Below are 19,172 nucleotides of genomic sequence, written 5' to 3' on the forward strand. Positions count from 1 at the left end.
AGAAACTTGTCAGTTTCAGATCTCCAAGGACAGCTTCCCTATAAGATCAAGTGTTTTGACCTTCTAGGTCCCTCCATCTCACCTTCATCCCTTCTAACTCTCAGTTTAAAGACACAAAAAATAAAATAAAATAAAAATAAAAATACTTTTCGGAGCGGGCAGAGCAATGTATCCTCCGGTTCCACGTCTGCTATAAGAAGCAGATTTTTGCACAAGGATAAGGTTACGGCTGCCAGCCCAGAACTCCAGCGGTGTGGCAAATCAGACGCTGGGCTCCTCCCCTCCCCCGCCGACGAACGAGAGGCTAACAGACGGGTGCAAGTAGACAAGTAGCTGTTTTTATTGAATACAGAAGCTCCTTGAAAACTCTGTGGGCTCCGGGGCTCTCCTGCAATTCCTTTCATTCCCAAAGTACTGGAGCCAAGCACGCGTCCCGCGTAACTCCCTCCCATTTCTTCTCTGGGATTTGGGTAGGAGAGGAGGGAGGAGAGGCGACGGGAGATGGGGGGTGGTTGGTGGGCTGGGCTTGCCAGGAGTCCTGATTCTTGGGCTGGAGGAGAGGGGGGCGGGCTCGGGGCCGCCCGAGAGGCGTGTGATTGGGTCTGACCCTCAACCGGCTTGTCAGTTTCGCTCGGGGTAAGGGGGGCGCGGGAGGGGAGTGGGCGGAGGAGGGGGCTGCCCGGAGCCTCTCGTCCGGCCCACTGACGGCATGAAGCCTTTAGGGGCACACAGTCCTCTCAGATTTTCGGTTGAAGCCCCTTATCTGCCTTCAGTCTGAAGGCAGGGCCCCGCGGAGGACGGATCGGAGGGTCCCGGCCGGCGGGGCCAACCGAGAGGGAGAGGAGGGGGCGAGACACAGGAAGGAGGCCAACCATCGAATTTTAAAGAAAAAGCCCTTTGACTTTTCCCCCCTCTCCCTCCTCAATGGCTGTGTAGCAAACATCCCCGACGATACCTGGGAAGGGACGAAGTTGGTCTGCAATCGCAATTTCGAGGGCTGAGTTCACGGTTGAGTGCGGGGCTCGGAGATGGAGCGGTGGTCCTCTAGGTGGAAAACGAAACGGTGGCTCTGGAATTTCACCATAACAACCCTCGCACTGACTTTCCTCTTCCAGGCTAGTGAGGTCAGAGGAGGTAAGAAAAAAGTGGTTTTGGGGAGGTGGGAGATTGCCGTCGGTCTTTGTCATTCTGTGCCCCTCCCCCTCTTCACCCTTCCTCCCCCGCCATTCCTCCCCCCACCCTCCCAAGCCCTCCCCCCCCCCCAAAACAATTCTCCTAAATAAAATCCAGATTGTAGCTGCCACCAGGTTGAAGTGAAGGCTGGAGAGAGAGATGGATGTAGGCGGGACAGTAATGGGAGAAGAGGTAGCAGGAAAAAAGATCTGTCAGCACAGAGCCTGCTGAAATGCCCTTCACCACTTTCCAGCGTCTTTGAAAAGAGGAAAAATATTACCTTGAACACAAGGGCAGTTGTGCAGAGCTTTTGTTTGAGGACTAGTCCCTAGATTGCCCTTGGAACACATCTTCTGGTTTCTTCAGATTCTAACTAATGGAAGTATCTCTTTAAGGGTGAGCTGGAATATAGAGAAAGGGTATAAAATGAACCTTGATAAAGTTCTTTGTGTGGAACAAAGTGAGAAACAGGCTCTTTTACTTTTAGGGATGTAAGAGAAAGCAGAGGTGATGAATCTAGAAGACTGAGAACATCGTGTGTGTGTGTGTGTGTGTGTGTGTGTGTGTGTGTGTGCGTGGGTGGGTGTGGGTGTGGGTGTGGGTGGCGTTTTGGAGAGATTTTAAGTGGGAAAAAAATTGGCAGGTTGTAAAGAACGGGTTGAAGATGGGGGGAACACTTATCCCTGAATCTCAGTCCACTCCTCTCCACTTTGACCCCCACCTCGCGCCCCCCCCCCCCCACTTCTTCTTGCAGGTTGGACTCGCAGTTCTCTTGGAGAATGATGAAACTCGCCAAGCAAATGGGGTGGGAGAGGAGGAACAGGGATTGGGAGGGAAGAGGAGGGGGCCTGGGATGGGGTGGGAGGGGAGAGGTAAGGAAAAGTTCCTACGTGGCACCACCAAATATTCAATGACCAGACCTGCTCGGAAGACTGCAGCCCTGTCAGTACCCAAGGAGGGAGAGCGACTTCACTCCTCCCCTCCGCCTCCTCCCTCCCCTTCCCCCGCCCTTTCCCGCAAAGGCATCTGGCTGGAGCGGTCCGTTAGGTGCTGTAGACACGACTGGCGGGCAGACGCCTTTGGAGTTAACAGAGCCCGAACAGCTTAGAGTAGAAAAGCAAGCTTTGTCAGGAGTGCACAGAGAAGTGGGGGGTAGGAAGAAGGGTGGTGAGGATTGGCCAAGGGAGAAAGAAGTTGTCAACCCCAAATGCGCAGGCTTTAGCAGAAACCTGAGTCTGGCCCTGGTAGATGCCAAGATCTGAGCTCTCCCTAATGGGAATTAGCGCTCCGGAGGCCGAACTCTGGCACACCAGGTCTGTGTTCCTTCCCCAAGCTTAGTGGTGTTCACCTTCCTGAGGGGCAGGCTGTGGTTGATTATTCTTCTGCTTGACTTTAACTGGTAAATACAGCCAGAGCCTCCTTAGGACTGTGCTTAAATTTTGATACGAGTTATGCTAATCATTCTGATGCATTCATTTAAACATTTTTAAGGATAAATAGAGTCTTTGAGAGTGGAATCCATCAAAAGTTTGCTTTTTACCTTTGGTACCTGGTCACCAGCTGGGTTGGTCATTTCTGTTCGCTGTTCTGCCCTCTGCTGGTTTTATTTGGAATTTATTTGGAATTTATTTGGAATTTAAGCATCTGCCTCAGCACATAGGCCTCTTAAAATCCTTCTGACTACAGTGATGCTGGAAAAGGACACTCGATTAAGAAAGAACAGATATACTCCTTCTTTTTCAACTTGTTACACACACATATGGACAAATGTACCATAATGGCAGCTCTGAATTTAAAAATAGAGAAACCAAGAGTTTCTTCAATGAAGACAGATGAAATATAAACTCAGGAGACACCATTGTAGGCATTCAAGGATTATTTCACTGAAGATATTTCTGTCTTATTTTCCACATTTGGCCTTCCTTAAAGCTCTAAGGATATTAGAAAGATCAAATTTCTACACTTGTGTTGCATAAATTGGCTCTTTTCAATCTAGCTTCAGATGTGAAACACTTTTAAATAAACATTTCAGTTCCATGTCAAGTAAATGGTGGAAAAAGAACCTTTACTATTATTATAAGACCAAGTAATGTGAGAAATAGCAAAGTTTAAGGATCATGTGTTGTTTTTATTTGTCATTTCTGATGAAATGTCTCAAAAGTTACAAGAGTGTATAGTCATACTGTAAGATTTGGTATTTGTGTCATCAAGTTGCTAGGTGCTTACTACCTAGTGGGAAGCTACATATTTACAAATGTACTCTTGAAGGCATTTTGCCACTTAATAAACTTCATAAAGGAAGTAATAGTATCCTAATGTTTAAAAAGGAAACATTGGTCTGAATCATCACACAAGGGAAATATAAACCCAGTGTCCAGTTCTTATACTAGCCATCAGATTTGCAGTTGAAGTAACAATGAATATTATTTCATTCCAGTTTCTAAATAAAGGTATTATATGCTATAGTTTATTGATGTCACTAAGATGCAATGGTGCGATTTGGTTGCTAAATCAAAAGGTAATTTAAAACAGCCTATTTTCATCTAAAATTTGCATTTCTTGGATTTAAAACATTAAAGCCTTAAAAATTTCTGGGTTGCCAATAAATTAGACTCTAAAGAAAGTATAGTTAGGATCCTAAAGCATCTACCTTACAAAGAATAGTTTTTGGAGTGAATGGATTAAAAGAAAATTTATAATCTCATACAGAATCATATTATTTTACTTTGCAAATCCAAACTATAACTTGGTCATCTTTCACATGCTTATTAAAGATTTTTAGTATTTATTATGATTTAATATAAGAGTGTTATTTTTATAATATATTCACTTGCATCAACTTCAATTTTATGTCTCATATATTTTCCTGTGGTTGACATAAATGTTTTATCTCAGAAATTTATGGATTTCTTTATCAATTAGGCCATTGTTTATCATAGATAGGACCTGAGATTTACCTGGAATTTATAGTGACTATGCTGTGATTGTGTTAAGAGTGGTGGTTTTAAGGGTTTAAAAAAGGGTTAAGCTATAATTGAATACTGAGAAAAATAGTATGTAATTGAATCATTTTTCACTAATTAAAATGGTATTCAAACTTTGGTGGTTAAGCCAATACTGTGCCTTGCAAAAAGTTGATTAATTTTATAAAGGACTTTCAAAGCTAGTTAACAATTGGTAGTGAGCTTTCCTGGAGTGTTTTGAGTGCCCAGGATCAGCAGGTGAAATGGTGCTGGCTTCCAGGGTATGTGCTAATCCAACTTTGTAAAGAGATCAAGTTTGCCACTGTGGCTACTTAATCAGAAATCAGTTAAAAGATCAGATATACTTCTGACAACACATGCAGTGCCTGCTAGGATTATTTATATTGTCTTTCCTCTTGTTTTTTAAATAAAAATTGACAAAGTCTATAATAGAGAAACAATAAAGAAAATTAGGTGTCTTATGAGAAGCATCTTCCTGCTTGTTTTACACAGATTAAGGGGCACATATATATTCAATTAAACATGGACACCATCACAAAATTGTCTATTAGTTTTGAAATTAAGTTTGTTAATCTCTTAAGTGACAATTTACTTCATAATAAACACCTAACTGAGTCTCTACTTTATAAAAATTACTCTGTAAGAGGTATTTTCATATTTGTTAACACAATTGTGAAGTGCAAATGAGAAATATATACACCTAGGTAGTATGATTGCTACAATTTATTTAATTAAATTTTTGGGTTCTATGTTCACTTCAGGGTGAGTAACATAGAAGGAGCATATTATTCAAGTTAAGTTATCCCTAAAATATAGCAAGGCAAACATGAATCTCTTTTCAGATTTTTGGGTAGGATTTCTGACCAAAAGAAACCCCCAAAACCAAACAAAAAACCTCCCTAAACTAAGTAGTCACCTTTCTTTTCTAGAAATTTGCTTTTTTTCTGAAAAAACTCTCTTCACTCTGCTTAATTTATTGAAGCATTGTGTATTTACTGATAATGAATGAACTCAAATCAAGCTTGGTTGAGAGTGTGTCATAAAAAGATGAATTTTTCAAGGGAAGAAAAAGTGTTTAGATAAGATTTTTTAAAAGAGAATGCTAGAGATAGACATTACTATAGAGATTGTTTCTCTTTACTCCCTTCTTGCTTTACTAATGAGGAAACTAAATCATAGAAAAGTTATTAGCTGAATGCTCTTTCTCATAAAAAATAAAAAAAACATTTTTATAATATTCAGTGTTTTTCTAAGTAAGTAGAGTGAAGGTCAGCAATAGTGACAAAAATATCTCAAAATAATAGTGATTTGAGACTTTATGGAATGACCAAATATTGCTTAAACGAACGTATTGGAATTTAGATTTAGTGAGAAGATGGATTCAATTAAAGAAATTGAAGAAAATCAGACAGGAAATTGAGTTATAGAATGCATTTAAAAATTTCTGAGTTTCTTAAGTTTGGAGGAAGGTAATTTTTGATAATTTGTATTGTTAATATACCTGATTATGTGATTCTGTAAGATTATTGGTATCAGAGTAGAAAGCATAATAGTTTGTAAAATATCTTTCGTGTACGTTCGTTGCTGGATTAGGAATGTGATATTTTTATCCACTCTAAAGTTGTTAATGGAGGGCTAGGCATTTCAAATAATATATTTCATAATATATTTCTATATTTATTGCAAATACTGTCAAATTTCTGTGTCTTTCAAGTTTCTTTTAGATTGGCTGTATTATATATTATGTATATATATTATATATATATTATGTATATTATGTATATATATTATATATATATTATGTATATTATATATATATATATATATATAGGGTTTTATTACTAAATCAGATAATGAATTGATTATTACTTGCTATGACTTGCTTGTATAATAATCTTTTTTCCGAACAAGTGGCAAACATTGGGGAAAAATAGGAGAGCACTTAGTAGTGCAAATTCTAATTAATTTTCCTTTTGGATTGTTAAACCATCTGAGACTACGTAAACAACTTATACCTCATGAATAAATGGACAGTTAATCTACAGAGAAGTAGACACTCTTAAGAGGTTGCCACAATATTTGTTGTGCTGGCAACAATAATGGTAGGGCTAGTATTTCCATCAAATGAAGAGTTTTCCTATCTTTAGGGAAAAAGCAGTACATGTCCCTAGTGTCCTGAAGAAGATACTGTGGAAGCTAAATATTTATATTCATGATCAACTCTAACAATTTGTATGAATACAGGGTTCTTATAAGTACTGAGCTCTCCCCATCACTTTATATCATTTTTAATGATTATACTTAGGTATTCAAAAGCCAGAATTCTATTGTATCCTAAACATACTTTTCTTTTCCTCATACCTTTGGAGAAATAATTAGGGGCAGTTGGTGTAATCATTAGGAATTCAAGGCAACTGCAGAGTGGGGGCTGAGAGCTGATCTGCATTTCTGCTTTTTCTCCTCCACTTCCCTCATTTGATACTGGGGAAATGTGACCTGAGTTGGGAGTGGTGAGAGGAAACCAAACTTTGTTTTAGACCATTGAAGTTTTGTCCCTTAGCAAAGAAGAAAGAGAGGTATACACAGATGGTATAAAAAAGTTGCAGTGTTCCCTAAATTCTCTCACTTTAAATGTAGATTTCAGTGTAGCTTTTGGTATACTATAATGACTTTCCAAAATTTGGACTTTGTTCTTCCAACGTCTCTTGCAGTTTAATTCAGAACATAAAGTTTTAGTTTTTTTCATAAAGTTTAGTTTTAGCCTTCTTTATTATAATGCGTCTGACATATGTATTTCTTTTTCTTGCAAAACCCTAATGTGATTTTATTTTTATAGGCTCTTCTCCCCTATTTTCCGTTGTCTCCAAACTCAACCTGAATAATACTAGCCGGTAAAGATGAAAGTTGATTTTAAAGTGATTTAGCGAGTGGTATCTATCGGTTGCAGTCTTTGGCCTACTACTGACTTGGCTAGTGGTTCTTTAGACATTGGCTGATCACCAGACCTACTGTTATCTGGTAAAATAAACTCTTTGCTTGCTGCGCATGGAATTAGAGACAGTGCTATTAATTTAGGAGAAAGAACTCAGAGAAAAGAAAGGTTATCATATTTCAGAGTAAGAGACCAGCTTAAATACGACTTGACAATTGAGAACTAAAACAAACCTGTGTAAAAGTGCTTTAGCACAATCAACTTTTACAATCCCTTCAAACCTCCTTTTTTTCCTTAAAAAGCATTTCTTTCTTATTTTAAACAAATTTAATTGCTCTTGAATGGCCCTGTACTGTACCGGCAAATGAAGGTCCCTATTCATAGAACTTGAGCGCATAGAGTGTCAGTGGAAGCTTCCTTCCTCTGTCTGACTGGTAAACTGGCATCCGGGCTTACAGGCGTGAACCTTCCACTGTGTGAGGTGGTTGGCTTTCCTTCCTCACTCAGCTGTTCACAAACAACTTCCCAAAGGATGACTGCCAGAAAGAGCAGTGGTTGCAGTTCCTGACAAAGCTAATAAGAAGCTCTAAGGCACTTTTGCACTTCGTGCTCTTGGCTCTGAAGAGAAAGAAGAGCCGTGTGTTTTCAAGTGGTATTTTCTCTGACCTCTCTCTTTGAGTCTGACAGTGGTGCACAACCTATGAGCTGTCACTCTTCTTTTTGAATGCTGATGAGTCTTCAAAATATTTCACTGGTTTTGAAGATAAATGTGTTGTCCAAATGGTTTGGCATGATATAGAGCGTCCTTCACGATGGGACCCCTCTGTACGTCCGGGCTCATGAACAGCCATTTCCCACCTGCCACAAACCTGCCCCCATTTACCCTGCACTTCAGCCATCTTAAATCTCTTGCCTTTATTCTCCTCTGGCTTAGAACGTGCTATCCTCCTTCCCTGAATATCTGTTCTTTTCTCCTCCACCTAGCAAATGTCTTCTACTTCAAGATTTAGATCAGATTTCATATTTTCACATAACACTAAATGCATGCTTATTACATACCAGGTCCTGTTGTCAGCACATTTCATATAGAATCACATTTCTTTTTGATAATTTCCCTGGAAGTAAGCTAATATTAAAATATCCATCTTATCCATGAAGGAACTGAAAAACAGACAAGTTAATTATCGTGCCCGATGTCACACAGCTCCTATGTGATAGACCCAGGATGTGAACCTAGACAGTCTTGCTCCAGAGCCCGTGCTTTTGATCATTTGTCCATGCTTACTTCATGGTGTGTTCTAATGTTTGCACACAGCATCCCTGACTTATGGTTATAGTGCCCAGGGGCCTAATATTAATGCACAAAATCATGCAGCTGCACGACAGTAAGCGTCATGGCAATTGTGTGCATAATTTGAATGCCACCAAGGAGGAATATAAAGAGGATTTGGCATAAAGTGATGTTATAATTCAGGTAGCTCTTCAGCCTGCATTGAAGTTCAGTGGTGGAGGCCATACCACTCTTTCAAGAATAAACCTAAGCCCTAATGATGGTGGAGAACAAAAAGGGCTGTTGCTGGAAACCAGCAAATGTTACTTTTCTTCCTTTGACTTATTTAAGGAGAAGTTGACAGCTGTGTCTGTTAGCATTCAAGGTTCAGATTGTGGTTGGCTTGGTTTCATTAAGTAATAAGGACACTTACAAATTGCTTCCTGTTCCGATCAGTATCCATCACAAGGAACAACAGGTCTTATTCCACATATATGGTAGTATACGTGGAGACACGTATATGGTAGTATGCTTATTACCTTCACTATAAAAGTGTCAGATCTGATTATCTAAAAGCTGTTTGGAGTGTAATCGACTGGAAGAATGTAACTAAAAGATACATAATTTGCAAAAGAAGGTCATTATTTTAAAAATTACTCATTTATATGTTAGCCTTCTGTAAGGAGTTGCTGAGGGGTAATGACTATGATTTAGTTTTATTTCTGTCCCCAGTGTCTGCCAAGATGCCAGAATGCACAGTATGTAATATTGTCACTATTTAGATTATTAATTATCCTTCTTACATTGCCCAGTGGACTGGAACAAGGTTAAATCTAGTTAAATTACAGTGGTGTGAAGTGACTTCCTTATGTCGTGTCAGCAGTAATTAGATTTTCTCTTTCTTTACTTCTCTGTAAGTCAAAGACTTGGGATATCTCTCTAGCTTTCCTTATTTGACGAACACTTTTGCACATTCTCTCCAAGGTTGCTTCTACATATTTGAAGTTACTGATTCACTAGAATACCTCTAAAATTGTAGTTTCCTTTCTGATAGAGAGAAACATCATATGAAGTGGTACTGTTGCTTTGACATCAATGTAAATCATCATTTCACTGTTTGCTGGTGAACAAAACAGTTTAATCCAAGAGTGGTATCAATCTGTTAAAGTAATAATTGGGAAAATTCCTGTCATATGTTTATTTTGAAACTTTTATCTCGGTTTTGTATGCTATTAGGAATTTCTGATTTGCTTAGTAACTATTGTAAAGAATAGCCTATCTATATTTATTGCTTCATGATTATTTTAGTTCACTCATTCTTCAGGTTAGAAAGTAATTTGCATATTATGCATGTATTATAATTATTATATTATGTGTATCATCTTTAAGCAAGGAGTATATAAAGTTTCAAGTGCCTAGTAAGATTAATAGTGGTTACATCTATTTGGATACAATAGATTTTGGATAATTTGGAAGAATATTATATATTTTTTGTATTCTGTTCTTATCCATTCCATAGTCCTAAAATCATTAGGATAGGTATCTTTGTCTATTTTATTTAGTGTGTCCCAAGCACATAGAACAGAGCCTGTCACAGTTAGCATCTGATAAATCTTTGTTGAATGAAGTGAAAAGTGTTGGTCAGGCTCTAATGAATTGCTCTTCAATAGCCTAACTAACAACCTGAGATAGATATATATAAGGTTATATATATTAATTATTGCCAGTGTCTACAAAAGTATATTGAACAGATTAGTGCTGATATTGTTGTGGTTTCCTGAAAATGTCAGTCTCTGTTTTGCCTCCAAGCAAGCTATGATTTCCACCTTACATACTCTCCCAAACTGCTTACCATTGCTTTTTGCTTAGGATTTAGAAATTATCTCTTAAAGAAATAACTCTCCTCCACCATGCAGACTGAGGTAGTTGGCCTTGCAAAGCATCCTAAAGCATGCTACACCATTACAGTTACTCCAAAGTTGAATGCTAATCACAGAATATTTTTGATGATAAAATGAAAACATGGAATGAATCTTTTTCATCTATGTAAGAAACTCTGGCTTCTAGCATTAAACCTGGAGCATAATAGATGGCCAATAAATGTTTATCATATGAATTAATGGCCTCACAAGCAAGGGATTTTACTAAAGTCAAGAAGACAGGGCTTGATAATCACCATCACTTGTAGTCCCATCCCTGTGGATTTTGATTTATTTTGTATGGATTCCAAACATAGGTGTTTTATAAAGCTCCACAGATAATTTTGATGCACATCCAAGGGCTTATGGATCTTCTGTAACAAGAAATTAAATACACACAAAAATGGGAATGTGTCTGGCTTGTATAACAGGGTACTGGAAGTCAAGTAAAAGGTTATTTATCTGCTATGTACAGATAATTTGATAAATATTCAATTACTCAACAGTAATGACTCTGCAAAAACTGATTTGATAGATCAGCTGATTGTAATATAGAAAATGCTTTTTTCTAATCCTCCTCTCCATAGCATGTAATAAACTAAATACTAGCAAATATTGCTTTTCTCAACATTAAAGTCAAATGCTTGTATTGAAACTGTAATTTTAGTTTTATAATAAACATTTTAATCGGTTTGGCCACTGTAAATCAGAAATGCCAAACTTTTTAAGTATCACCCTCTCAGCTGGCATTTCTTCTTTCCTTTGCCATCCTCAGAGTTGTGATATTATTTCTGCTTTCAATTTTCATAGAAGCTTTTTATGATACAAGAAAGTTCAGGGTTAAGGTGTTCAATAACCGTGAAAATTAAATGACTCACTTCTATGTGCAATCAGTGTTAAGTGCCCTGACTACAAGGATAGCATGCCAGTGTCTATTCTCATGGGGCGTGTGTGTTATCAGGAGAGTGCTGTGGTTAGGACAATGGACTAGGGCCACATAACAGAAGACCGTATGGATAGATTTTTCTGCATAGCACAGAATCATGTGACTAATTAAAAAAAATACAAGGAGGTGGCTAAGTTGGCAAAGCCAGTATATACTTTGATATTTATCAATATTAGCTGGTTCCACTTGGCTGCAACCATTGGGTCTTCTGACAACCTGAGAACTGGGGCCTTGATGCTATTTCTGGAATAGCCAGCTCACTGTAAAGTCACCTGAAGTTCTCCAAGATAATTAGTACAGTCACACTTGATACCGAGTTATGGCCATTATGAACTTGAAAGATATATGAATGAATTATCTTCCTATTTTATAAGGGGATACATTAAACAAAATGTGTGTACATATTTAGAAAATTTGTTAAAAGACAAAGATGAGCCTGACATTTTTAAACCTTAAATGTGATCATTCTAGGGGCGCCTGGGTGGCTCAGTCAGTTAACCATCCGACTTTGGCTCAGGTCATGATCTCACAGTTCGTGGGTTCGAGCCCCACATCGGGCTCTGTGCTGACAGCTCAGAGCCTGGAGCCTGCTTCAGATTCTGTGTCTCCCTCTCCCTCTGCCCCTCCCCTGCTTACGCTCTGACTCTGTCTGTCTTTCAATAATAAAATGAAATGTTAAAAAAAAAATGTGATCATTCTTGTTAGTATCCAAATTATAGCATGTTTTAGGACATAAATTATAAGTAGTTTTTTGTTGTTGTTGGTGTTGTTGTCTTTGAGGATTCATATATTGGACCAAGATCTCTATTTAGATTAATTGAGAGGATAAGATATTTATTATCAGCATTTAAAACAATTTTTAATGTTTATTTATTTTTGAGAGACAGAGAGAGTTAGAGCATGAGTGGGGGAGGAGCAGAGAGAGAGGGGGACACAGAATCTGAAGCAGGCTCCAGGCTCTGAACTGTCAGCACAGAGCCCGACATGGGGCTCGAACTCATGGACTGCAAGATCATGACCTGAGCTGAAGTTGGATGCTTAACCAACTGAGCCACCCAAGTGCCCCTATTATAAGCATTTTTTAAGTCATAATGATTTCTTTCACGGAAAGTTATATCAAATAGAGTTTTAAAATAAGTGTCATTAATTAATTACAGTTTAAATAAAGTTAATAGGTTGTCACCCCCAAAGTTTTATTTCTACCCCAGGTATTTTCCCTGAATTCTAGACTCATATACCCAACTGCCTATTTAGCCATTTCCAGTGGAATGTATTAAGTCATCTCAAAATTAGCATGCCCCAAACTGAATTGCAGAACTCCTGAAACCCATTCCTCTCACCATCTTTCCCACGTCAGCTAATGGCAAAACAATCAGTCATGATGTTCAAACTAAAATGCTTGAGTAGCTTTGACTCTTGTTCTCTCCTACTCCAGTATCCAACCCATCAGCAACCCTGTCTGCTATGTTTTCAGAGTATATCCAGCATCTGACCCAGTATTTCATCTCTCAGTCCAAAACAGCAAAATTGACAAAATTTTACACCTCGAGAGTGGCAAGTTGCTTCCTGTCTGCTCTCTACACAGTCTGTTCCACTGTAGTGCCCTCTGTAGTCGGTTCTCAACACAACAGCCACAGTGGTCTGGAAAATGAACTCATTCAGTTATTCCTCTCTTCCCCTTAACTTCCAGTAGGTTTCCATCTTAACTTGGAATAAAATCTAAACTCCATGAACATCCCCAGGACCGATACAACCTGCCTCCAACCTGCTTCACCCTTACTTCTCTGACCGCTTTTATTTTCTTTGCTGAAGACATAATTTTCTCCTTGCATTTCCTCCAACTCCTCCCATTTGGGGCAACTCCTACATCAGGTTCTTTGTACTTGTTATTCCTTTTGCTTAGAATGCTCTTCTGTCAAAATATCAGGACAGAGGAGCCTCTTCGGCCTTGTTAGACTTTGCTCAGACATCATCTAATTGAGGCCTTTCTACCTTTCTTACTTGATATTAACATCCATGCCTCCTCAACCTTCATTTACCGATTTATTTTTCTCCTATGAGTCTATTTGTCATTTATAAAAAGTAATGACTTATTTAAATTAAAGGTAGAGATTTTATTTTAAGACCCTATACAAAATGTAGAATTAGTTATTTTTGGAGTACAAGGAGTACAAATGTTGTCTTAAACTATTTGGGTAGCATCTAAGCCATTCTTATCCAAATAATTTCCATAGTTTTTAATTTTATTTTACATATTTTCAGACATAGTCAATGTGACACTTCAATTCCACTTGGTAGGGGCTCCTGGGTGGCTCAGTCAGTTGAGTGGCTGACTCTTGATTTCTGCTTAGGTCATGATCCCAGGATCATGGGATCAAGCATGTTGTTGGGTTCTGTGCTGAGCATGGCGGCTGCTTAGGATTCTCTCTCTCTCTCTCTCTCTCTCTCTCTCTCTCTCTCTCTCTCCCTCTCCACTCCTCTCCCCTGCTCATGCACACACTATCTCTCTCAAATAAAAGAAAAAATTAAAATAAAAAAAATCCACTTGGTAAATCATTTTACTTATTTGATGGACACCATGCACATTGATCCAGTTGTTTTAAGAGACTATAATTGCATCAAACGGTAATGGGAGTTTGTATTTTGTTTCCCTGGTTTAACAGAGCAATAATGTGGGACTTGTGGTTACTTAGAAAGTAGATGGGTGATGTTTGCAGGTGAAGACCTAAAAGACACTACATATAAATATATTAAATGTTGTTAAGGAAATGAACATACATTCTGTTATTCAAAGCAAATTTATTTGTTATTTCGAATCAGTGCTAAATCGAGGCTAGGAACCTGTGATTTATGCATTTCTTTCAACCACCAAGTAGGTCAGAATTAGAATGAACAGTCCATAGTGGGATGTGGGTACAATGGATTGTGGTGGGAGTCACACTTTTTCCATTACTTCTTCTTCAGAATATTTCACTATGTATTTCTTTTACCCTGGCCTATCCAATTTTGAATTTCACTGTGTAACTGATTTTTTAAGCTGGTATTTTCGTGAGATTGTAAGGAAGTACATTTACATTTGATTGTTGGGTTTCTGTTTTCTGAAATGGTATTACCATTAGTCTTTTTAGGTGCCTGGTTTTGATGAAATTAACTTCAAAATTCCTAAAACTACAGGCTACTCTTTTATATGTGTCTTTGTTCATGTCATTATCAATTTAATGCTATTCTTTGTTTGAATAGCAATGATACAGTTTTTCCAAGAAGCCCAACAAAAACTTGAGCCTTGAGATACTTATATTAATTTTATTCATTTTTTTTTCTGTAGGGATATATACTCTCTCTAAATATAGGTTTAAAATGACAAAACATTTAAGTTTATTATAGAATCTCTTGGGGATAAAAGGAACTCTAAACACTTCCCATACCCAGGCATATTTAAGTGTAAGCTCTACAACCAAAATCTTAGAAGCTTGCAATTTATTAATGTATTCAAACAGTTACTTATCCCATTTTATAGTACAAATATTATATTATAGACAGAAAAAAAAATCTGATCATTTCAGGTACAAAGACATATGTTGGGACATAGGAAATTTATGTAATTTCTGTTGACATTATTTGTGCCACAGAGTCACTTAAAGATGAACTTTCAAACCTATGTTTTTTAATATGGGAAAATTTAGGTCAATATGTTTTATTTTCTAATACTTCATGTTTGTTTGCAATACAAGGTTTGTATGTAGCATATATGTGTTGATATAAATGTAGAAATAGTATCAGAAGACAGACATTAAAATATTAGTTTTTGAAACTTTTTTTAAACTTGTGTAATTATTTTTTTAATTTAAATTTTAGTTAACAAACCTTTTACTAAATAACTCACATCACAGTTGCTGTATTTAACTTACAGTTCTGCAATACAAAAAGAAATTATTGAAAGGGGAAAATGCCAATGATAGTGTATTAATGTCTGTTTATGCTATAGAGTAATAATGGAAATGTGAACATGAAAATACAGATTCAAACTCATTTGATTGCATAAGCTGTCAGGGAACTTCCTGGATGATATCTGATGGACCTTTAGAGATGGAAACCTGTTCAGTCTTCTATTCTTTTGTAAGGAGATTTCCCAAAGTGGTCAGGAGAAATGGATAGCAGGAATCAAGAGAATTCTAACTCTGGGGAAATATGGGTGGTGCTCACATGAACTATAAAAGATGTTGAAAAAAGTTGAATATTTAAGGACATAGTGCTTTTAGATATTATTTTTTATTTTTATTATTTATTTATTTATTTATTTATTTTATATTTTTAAATAATTTTTAAAAATTTTTTACTAGTTTATTTATTTTTAAATTTACATCCAAATTAGTTAGCATATGGTGCAACAATGATTTCAGGAGTAGATTCCTTAGTGCCCCTCACCCATTTAGCTCATCCACCCTCCCACAGCTCCTCCAGCAACCCTCAGTTTGTTCTCCATATTTATGAGTTTCTTCTGTTTTGTCCCCCTCCCTGTTTTTATATTCTTTTTGTTTCCCTTTCCTTATGTTCATCTGTTTTGTCTCTTAAACTCCTCATATGATTGAAGTCATATGATTTTTGTCTTTCTCTGACTAATTTCACTTAACATAATACCCTTCAGTTCAATCCACGTAGTTGCAAATGGCAAGATTTCATTCTTTCTGATTGCTGAGTAATACTCCATTGTATATATATATACCACATCTTCTTTATCCATTCATCCATTTGATGGACATTTGGGCTCTTTCCATACTTTGGCTATTGTTGATAGTGCTGCTATAAACATGGGGGTGCATGTGTCCCTTCGAAACAGCATACCTGTATCCCTTGGATAAATACCTACTAGTGCAATTGTTGGGTCGTAGGGTAGTTCTATTTTTAATTTTTTGAGGAAGCTTTATACTCTTTTCCAGAGTGGCTGCACCAGCTTGCATTCCCACCAGCAATGCAAAAGATATCCTCTTTCTCTGCATCCTTTCCAACATCTGTTTTTGCCTTAGTTGTTAATGTTAGTCATTCTGACGGGTGTAAGGTGGTATCTCATTGTGGTTTTGATTTGCATTTGCCTGATGATGAGTGATGTTGAGCATTATTTCATGTGTCAGTTGGCCATCTGGATGTCTTCTTTGGAGAAGTGTCTATTCGTGTCTTTTGCCCATTTCTTCACTGGATTTTTTGTTTTTTGGATGTTGAGTTTGATAGGTTCTTTATAGATTTTGGATACTAAACCTTTATCTGATATGTCATTTGCAAATATCTTCTCCCATTCTGTGGGTTACCTTTTAGTTTTGCTCATTGTTTCCTTCACTGTGCAGAAGCTTTTTATTTTGATGAGGTCCCAATAGTTCATTTTTGCTTTTGTTTCCCTTGTCCCCGGAGATATGTTGAGTAAGAAGTTTCTGTGGCCAAGATCAAACAAGTTTTTGCCTGCTTTCTCCTCAAGGATTTTGATGGCTTCCTGTCTTACATTGAGGTCTTTCATCCATTTTTAGTTTTTGTGTATGGTGTAAGAAAGTGGTCCAGGTTCATTTTTCTGCATGTTGCTGTCCAGTTTTCCCAGCACCACTTGCTGAAGAGACTGTCTTTATTCTATTGGATATTCTTTCCTGCTTTGTCAGAGATTAGCTGCCCATACATTTGTGGGTCAATTTCTGGGTTCTCTACTCTGTTCCATTGATCTGAATGTTCATGTGCCAGTACCATACTGTTTTGATTACAGCTTTCTAGTACAGCTTGAAGTCTGGGATTGTGATGCCTCCTGCTTTGGTTTTCTTTTTCAAGATTGCTTTGGCTATTCGGGATCTTTTCTGGTTCCACACATTTTTAGGATTATTTGTTCTAGCTCAGTGAAGAATGCTGGTGTTATTTTGATAGAGATTGCATTGAATATGTAGATTGCTTTGGGTAGTATCAACATTTTAACAGTATTTTTCTTCCTATCCAGGGGCATGGATCTTTTTCCATTTTTTGGTGTCTTCAATTTCTTTCATAAGCTGTCTATAGTTTCAGCGTATAGATTTTCCACCTCTTTGGTTAGATTTATTCCTAGGTATTTTATGGTTATTTTGTGCAACTGTGAATGGGATCAATTACTTGCTTTCCCTTTCTGTCAATTCATTGTTGGTGTATAGGAATGCAACCGATTTCTGTGCATTGATTTTATATCCTGCAACATTGCTGAATTCATGATTTCAATTCTAGCAGTTTTTTGTGGAATCTTTTGGGTTTTCCACATAGAGTATCATGTCATCTGCGAAGAGTGAAAGTTTGACCTCCTCGTGGCCAATTTGGATGCCTTTTATTTCTTTGTGTTGTCTGATTGCAAAGGCTAAGACTTCCAATACTAAGTTGAATAACAGTGGGAGAGTGGGCATCCCTGCCTTGTTCCTGACCTTAGGGGGAAAGCTGTCAGTTTTTCCCCATTGAGGATGATATTCATGTTGGGTCCTTCATATATGGCTCATGATCTTGAGGTATGCTCCTTCTATCCCTACTTTCTTGAGGGTTTTTATCAAGAAAGGATGTTGTATTTTGTCAAATGCTTTCTCTGCATCTATTGAGAGGATCCTATGGTTCTTGTCCTTTCTTTTATTGATGTGATGAATCATGTTAATTGTTTTGCAGATATTGAACCAGCCCTGCATCCCAGGTATAAATCCCACTTGGTCGTGGTGAATGATTTTTTAAATGTATTGTTGGAGTTGGTTGGCTAATATCTTGTTGAGGACTTTTGCATCCATGTTCATCAGGGAAATTGGTCTATAGTTCTCCTTTTCAGTGGGGTCTCTGTCTGGTTTTGGATCCAAGGTAATGCTGGCATCACAGAAAGAGTTTGGAAGTTTTCCTTCCATTTCTATTTTTTGGAACAGCTTCAAGAGAATAGGTGTTAACTCATCCTTAATTGTTTGGTAGAATTCCCCTGGAAAGCCATCTGGCCGTGGACTCTTGTGTTTTGGCAGATTTTTGATTACTAATTTGATTTCCTTACTGGTTATGGGTCTGTTCAAATTTTCCATTTCTTCTTGTTTCAGTTTTGGTAGTGTATATGTTTCTAGGAATTTGTCCATTTCTTCCAGATGGCCCATTTTATTGGCTTATATATAATTGCTCATAATAGTCTCTTATTATTGTTTGTATTTCTGCTGTGTTCGTTGTTATCTCTCCTCTATCATTCTTGATTTTATTTATTTGGATCCTTTCCTTTTTCTTTTTGATCAAACTGGCTAGTGGTTTATCAATTTTGTTACTTCTTTCAAAGAACCAGCTTCTGGTTTCATTAACCTGTTCTACTGTTCTACTGTTTTGGTTTTTTTTTTTTTTTTTTTTTTGGTTTTTGGTTTTGATAGCATTAATTTCTGCTCTAATCTTTATTATTTCCTGTCTTCTGCTGGTTTTGGATTTTGTTTGCTGTTCTTTTTCCAGCTCCTTAAGGCATAAGGTTAGGTTGTGTATCCGAGATCTTCCTTCCTTCTTTAGGAAGGCCTGGATTACTATATATTTTCCTCTTATGACCGCCTTTGCTGCATCCCAGAGGTTTTGGGTTATGGTGTTATCATTTTCATTGACTTCCATATACCTTTTAAATTCCTCTTTAACTCTTGGTTAACCCATTCATTCTTTACTAGGATGTTCTTCAGTCTCCAAGTATTTGTTACCTTTCCAAATTTTTTTCTTGTGGTTGATTTTGAGTTTCATAGCATTGTGGTCTGAAAATATGCATGGTATTATCTCGATCTTCTTGTACTTGTTGAGGGCTGATTTGTGTCCCAGTATATAGTCTATTCTGGAGAATATTCCATGTGCACTGGAGAAGAATGTATATTCTGCTGCTTTAGGATGAAATGTTCTGAATATATCTGTTAAGTCCATCTGGTCCAGTGTGTCATTCAAAGCCATTGTTTGCTTGTTGATTTTTTGATTAGGT

The 19,172-nt window shown here is 37.5% G+C and overlaps 1 protein-coding gene and 1 pseudogene across 3 annotated transcripts in view; both read left to right on the plus strand.

Annotated features, from left to right (window-relative positions):
• The first annotated feature begins 1,028 nt into the window (after positions 1 to 1,028).
• COL11A1 (collagen type XI alpha 1 chain) overlaps positions 1,029 to 19,172 on the plus strand; it is a 222,906-nt gene continuing 204,762 nt past the window's right edge. For all 3 annotated transcript variants that reach the window (XM_047084158.1, XM_047084157.1, XM_047084159.1), the window contains exon 1: positions 1,029 to 1,134. In XM_047084158.1, the coding sequence (XP_046940114.1) occupies positions 1,029 to 1,134 (106 nt within the window). The remainder of the gene's footprint in view (positions 1,135 to 19,172) is intronic.
• LOC124515718 (superoxide dismutase [Mn], mitochondrial-like) lies at positions 8,443 to 8,991 on the plus strand (annotated as a pseudogene).

The sequence above is a fragment of the Lynx rufus genome, unplaced genomic scaffold (genome assembly GCF_022079265.1).
Source record: "Lynx rufus isolate CCGP_SWC_20201006 ecotype Redwood Valley unplaced genomic scaffold, mLynRuf1.p SCAF_2, whole genome shotgun sequence".
NCBI lineage: Eukaryota > Metazoa > Chordata > Mammalia > Carnivora > Felidae > Lynx > Lynx rufus.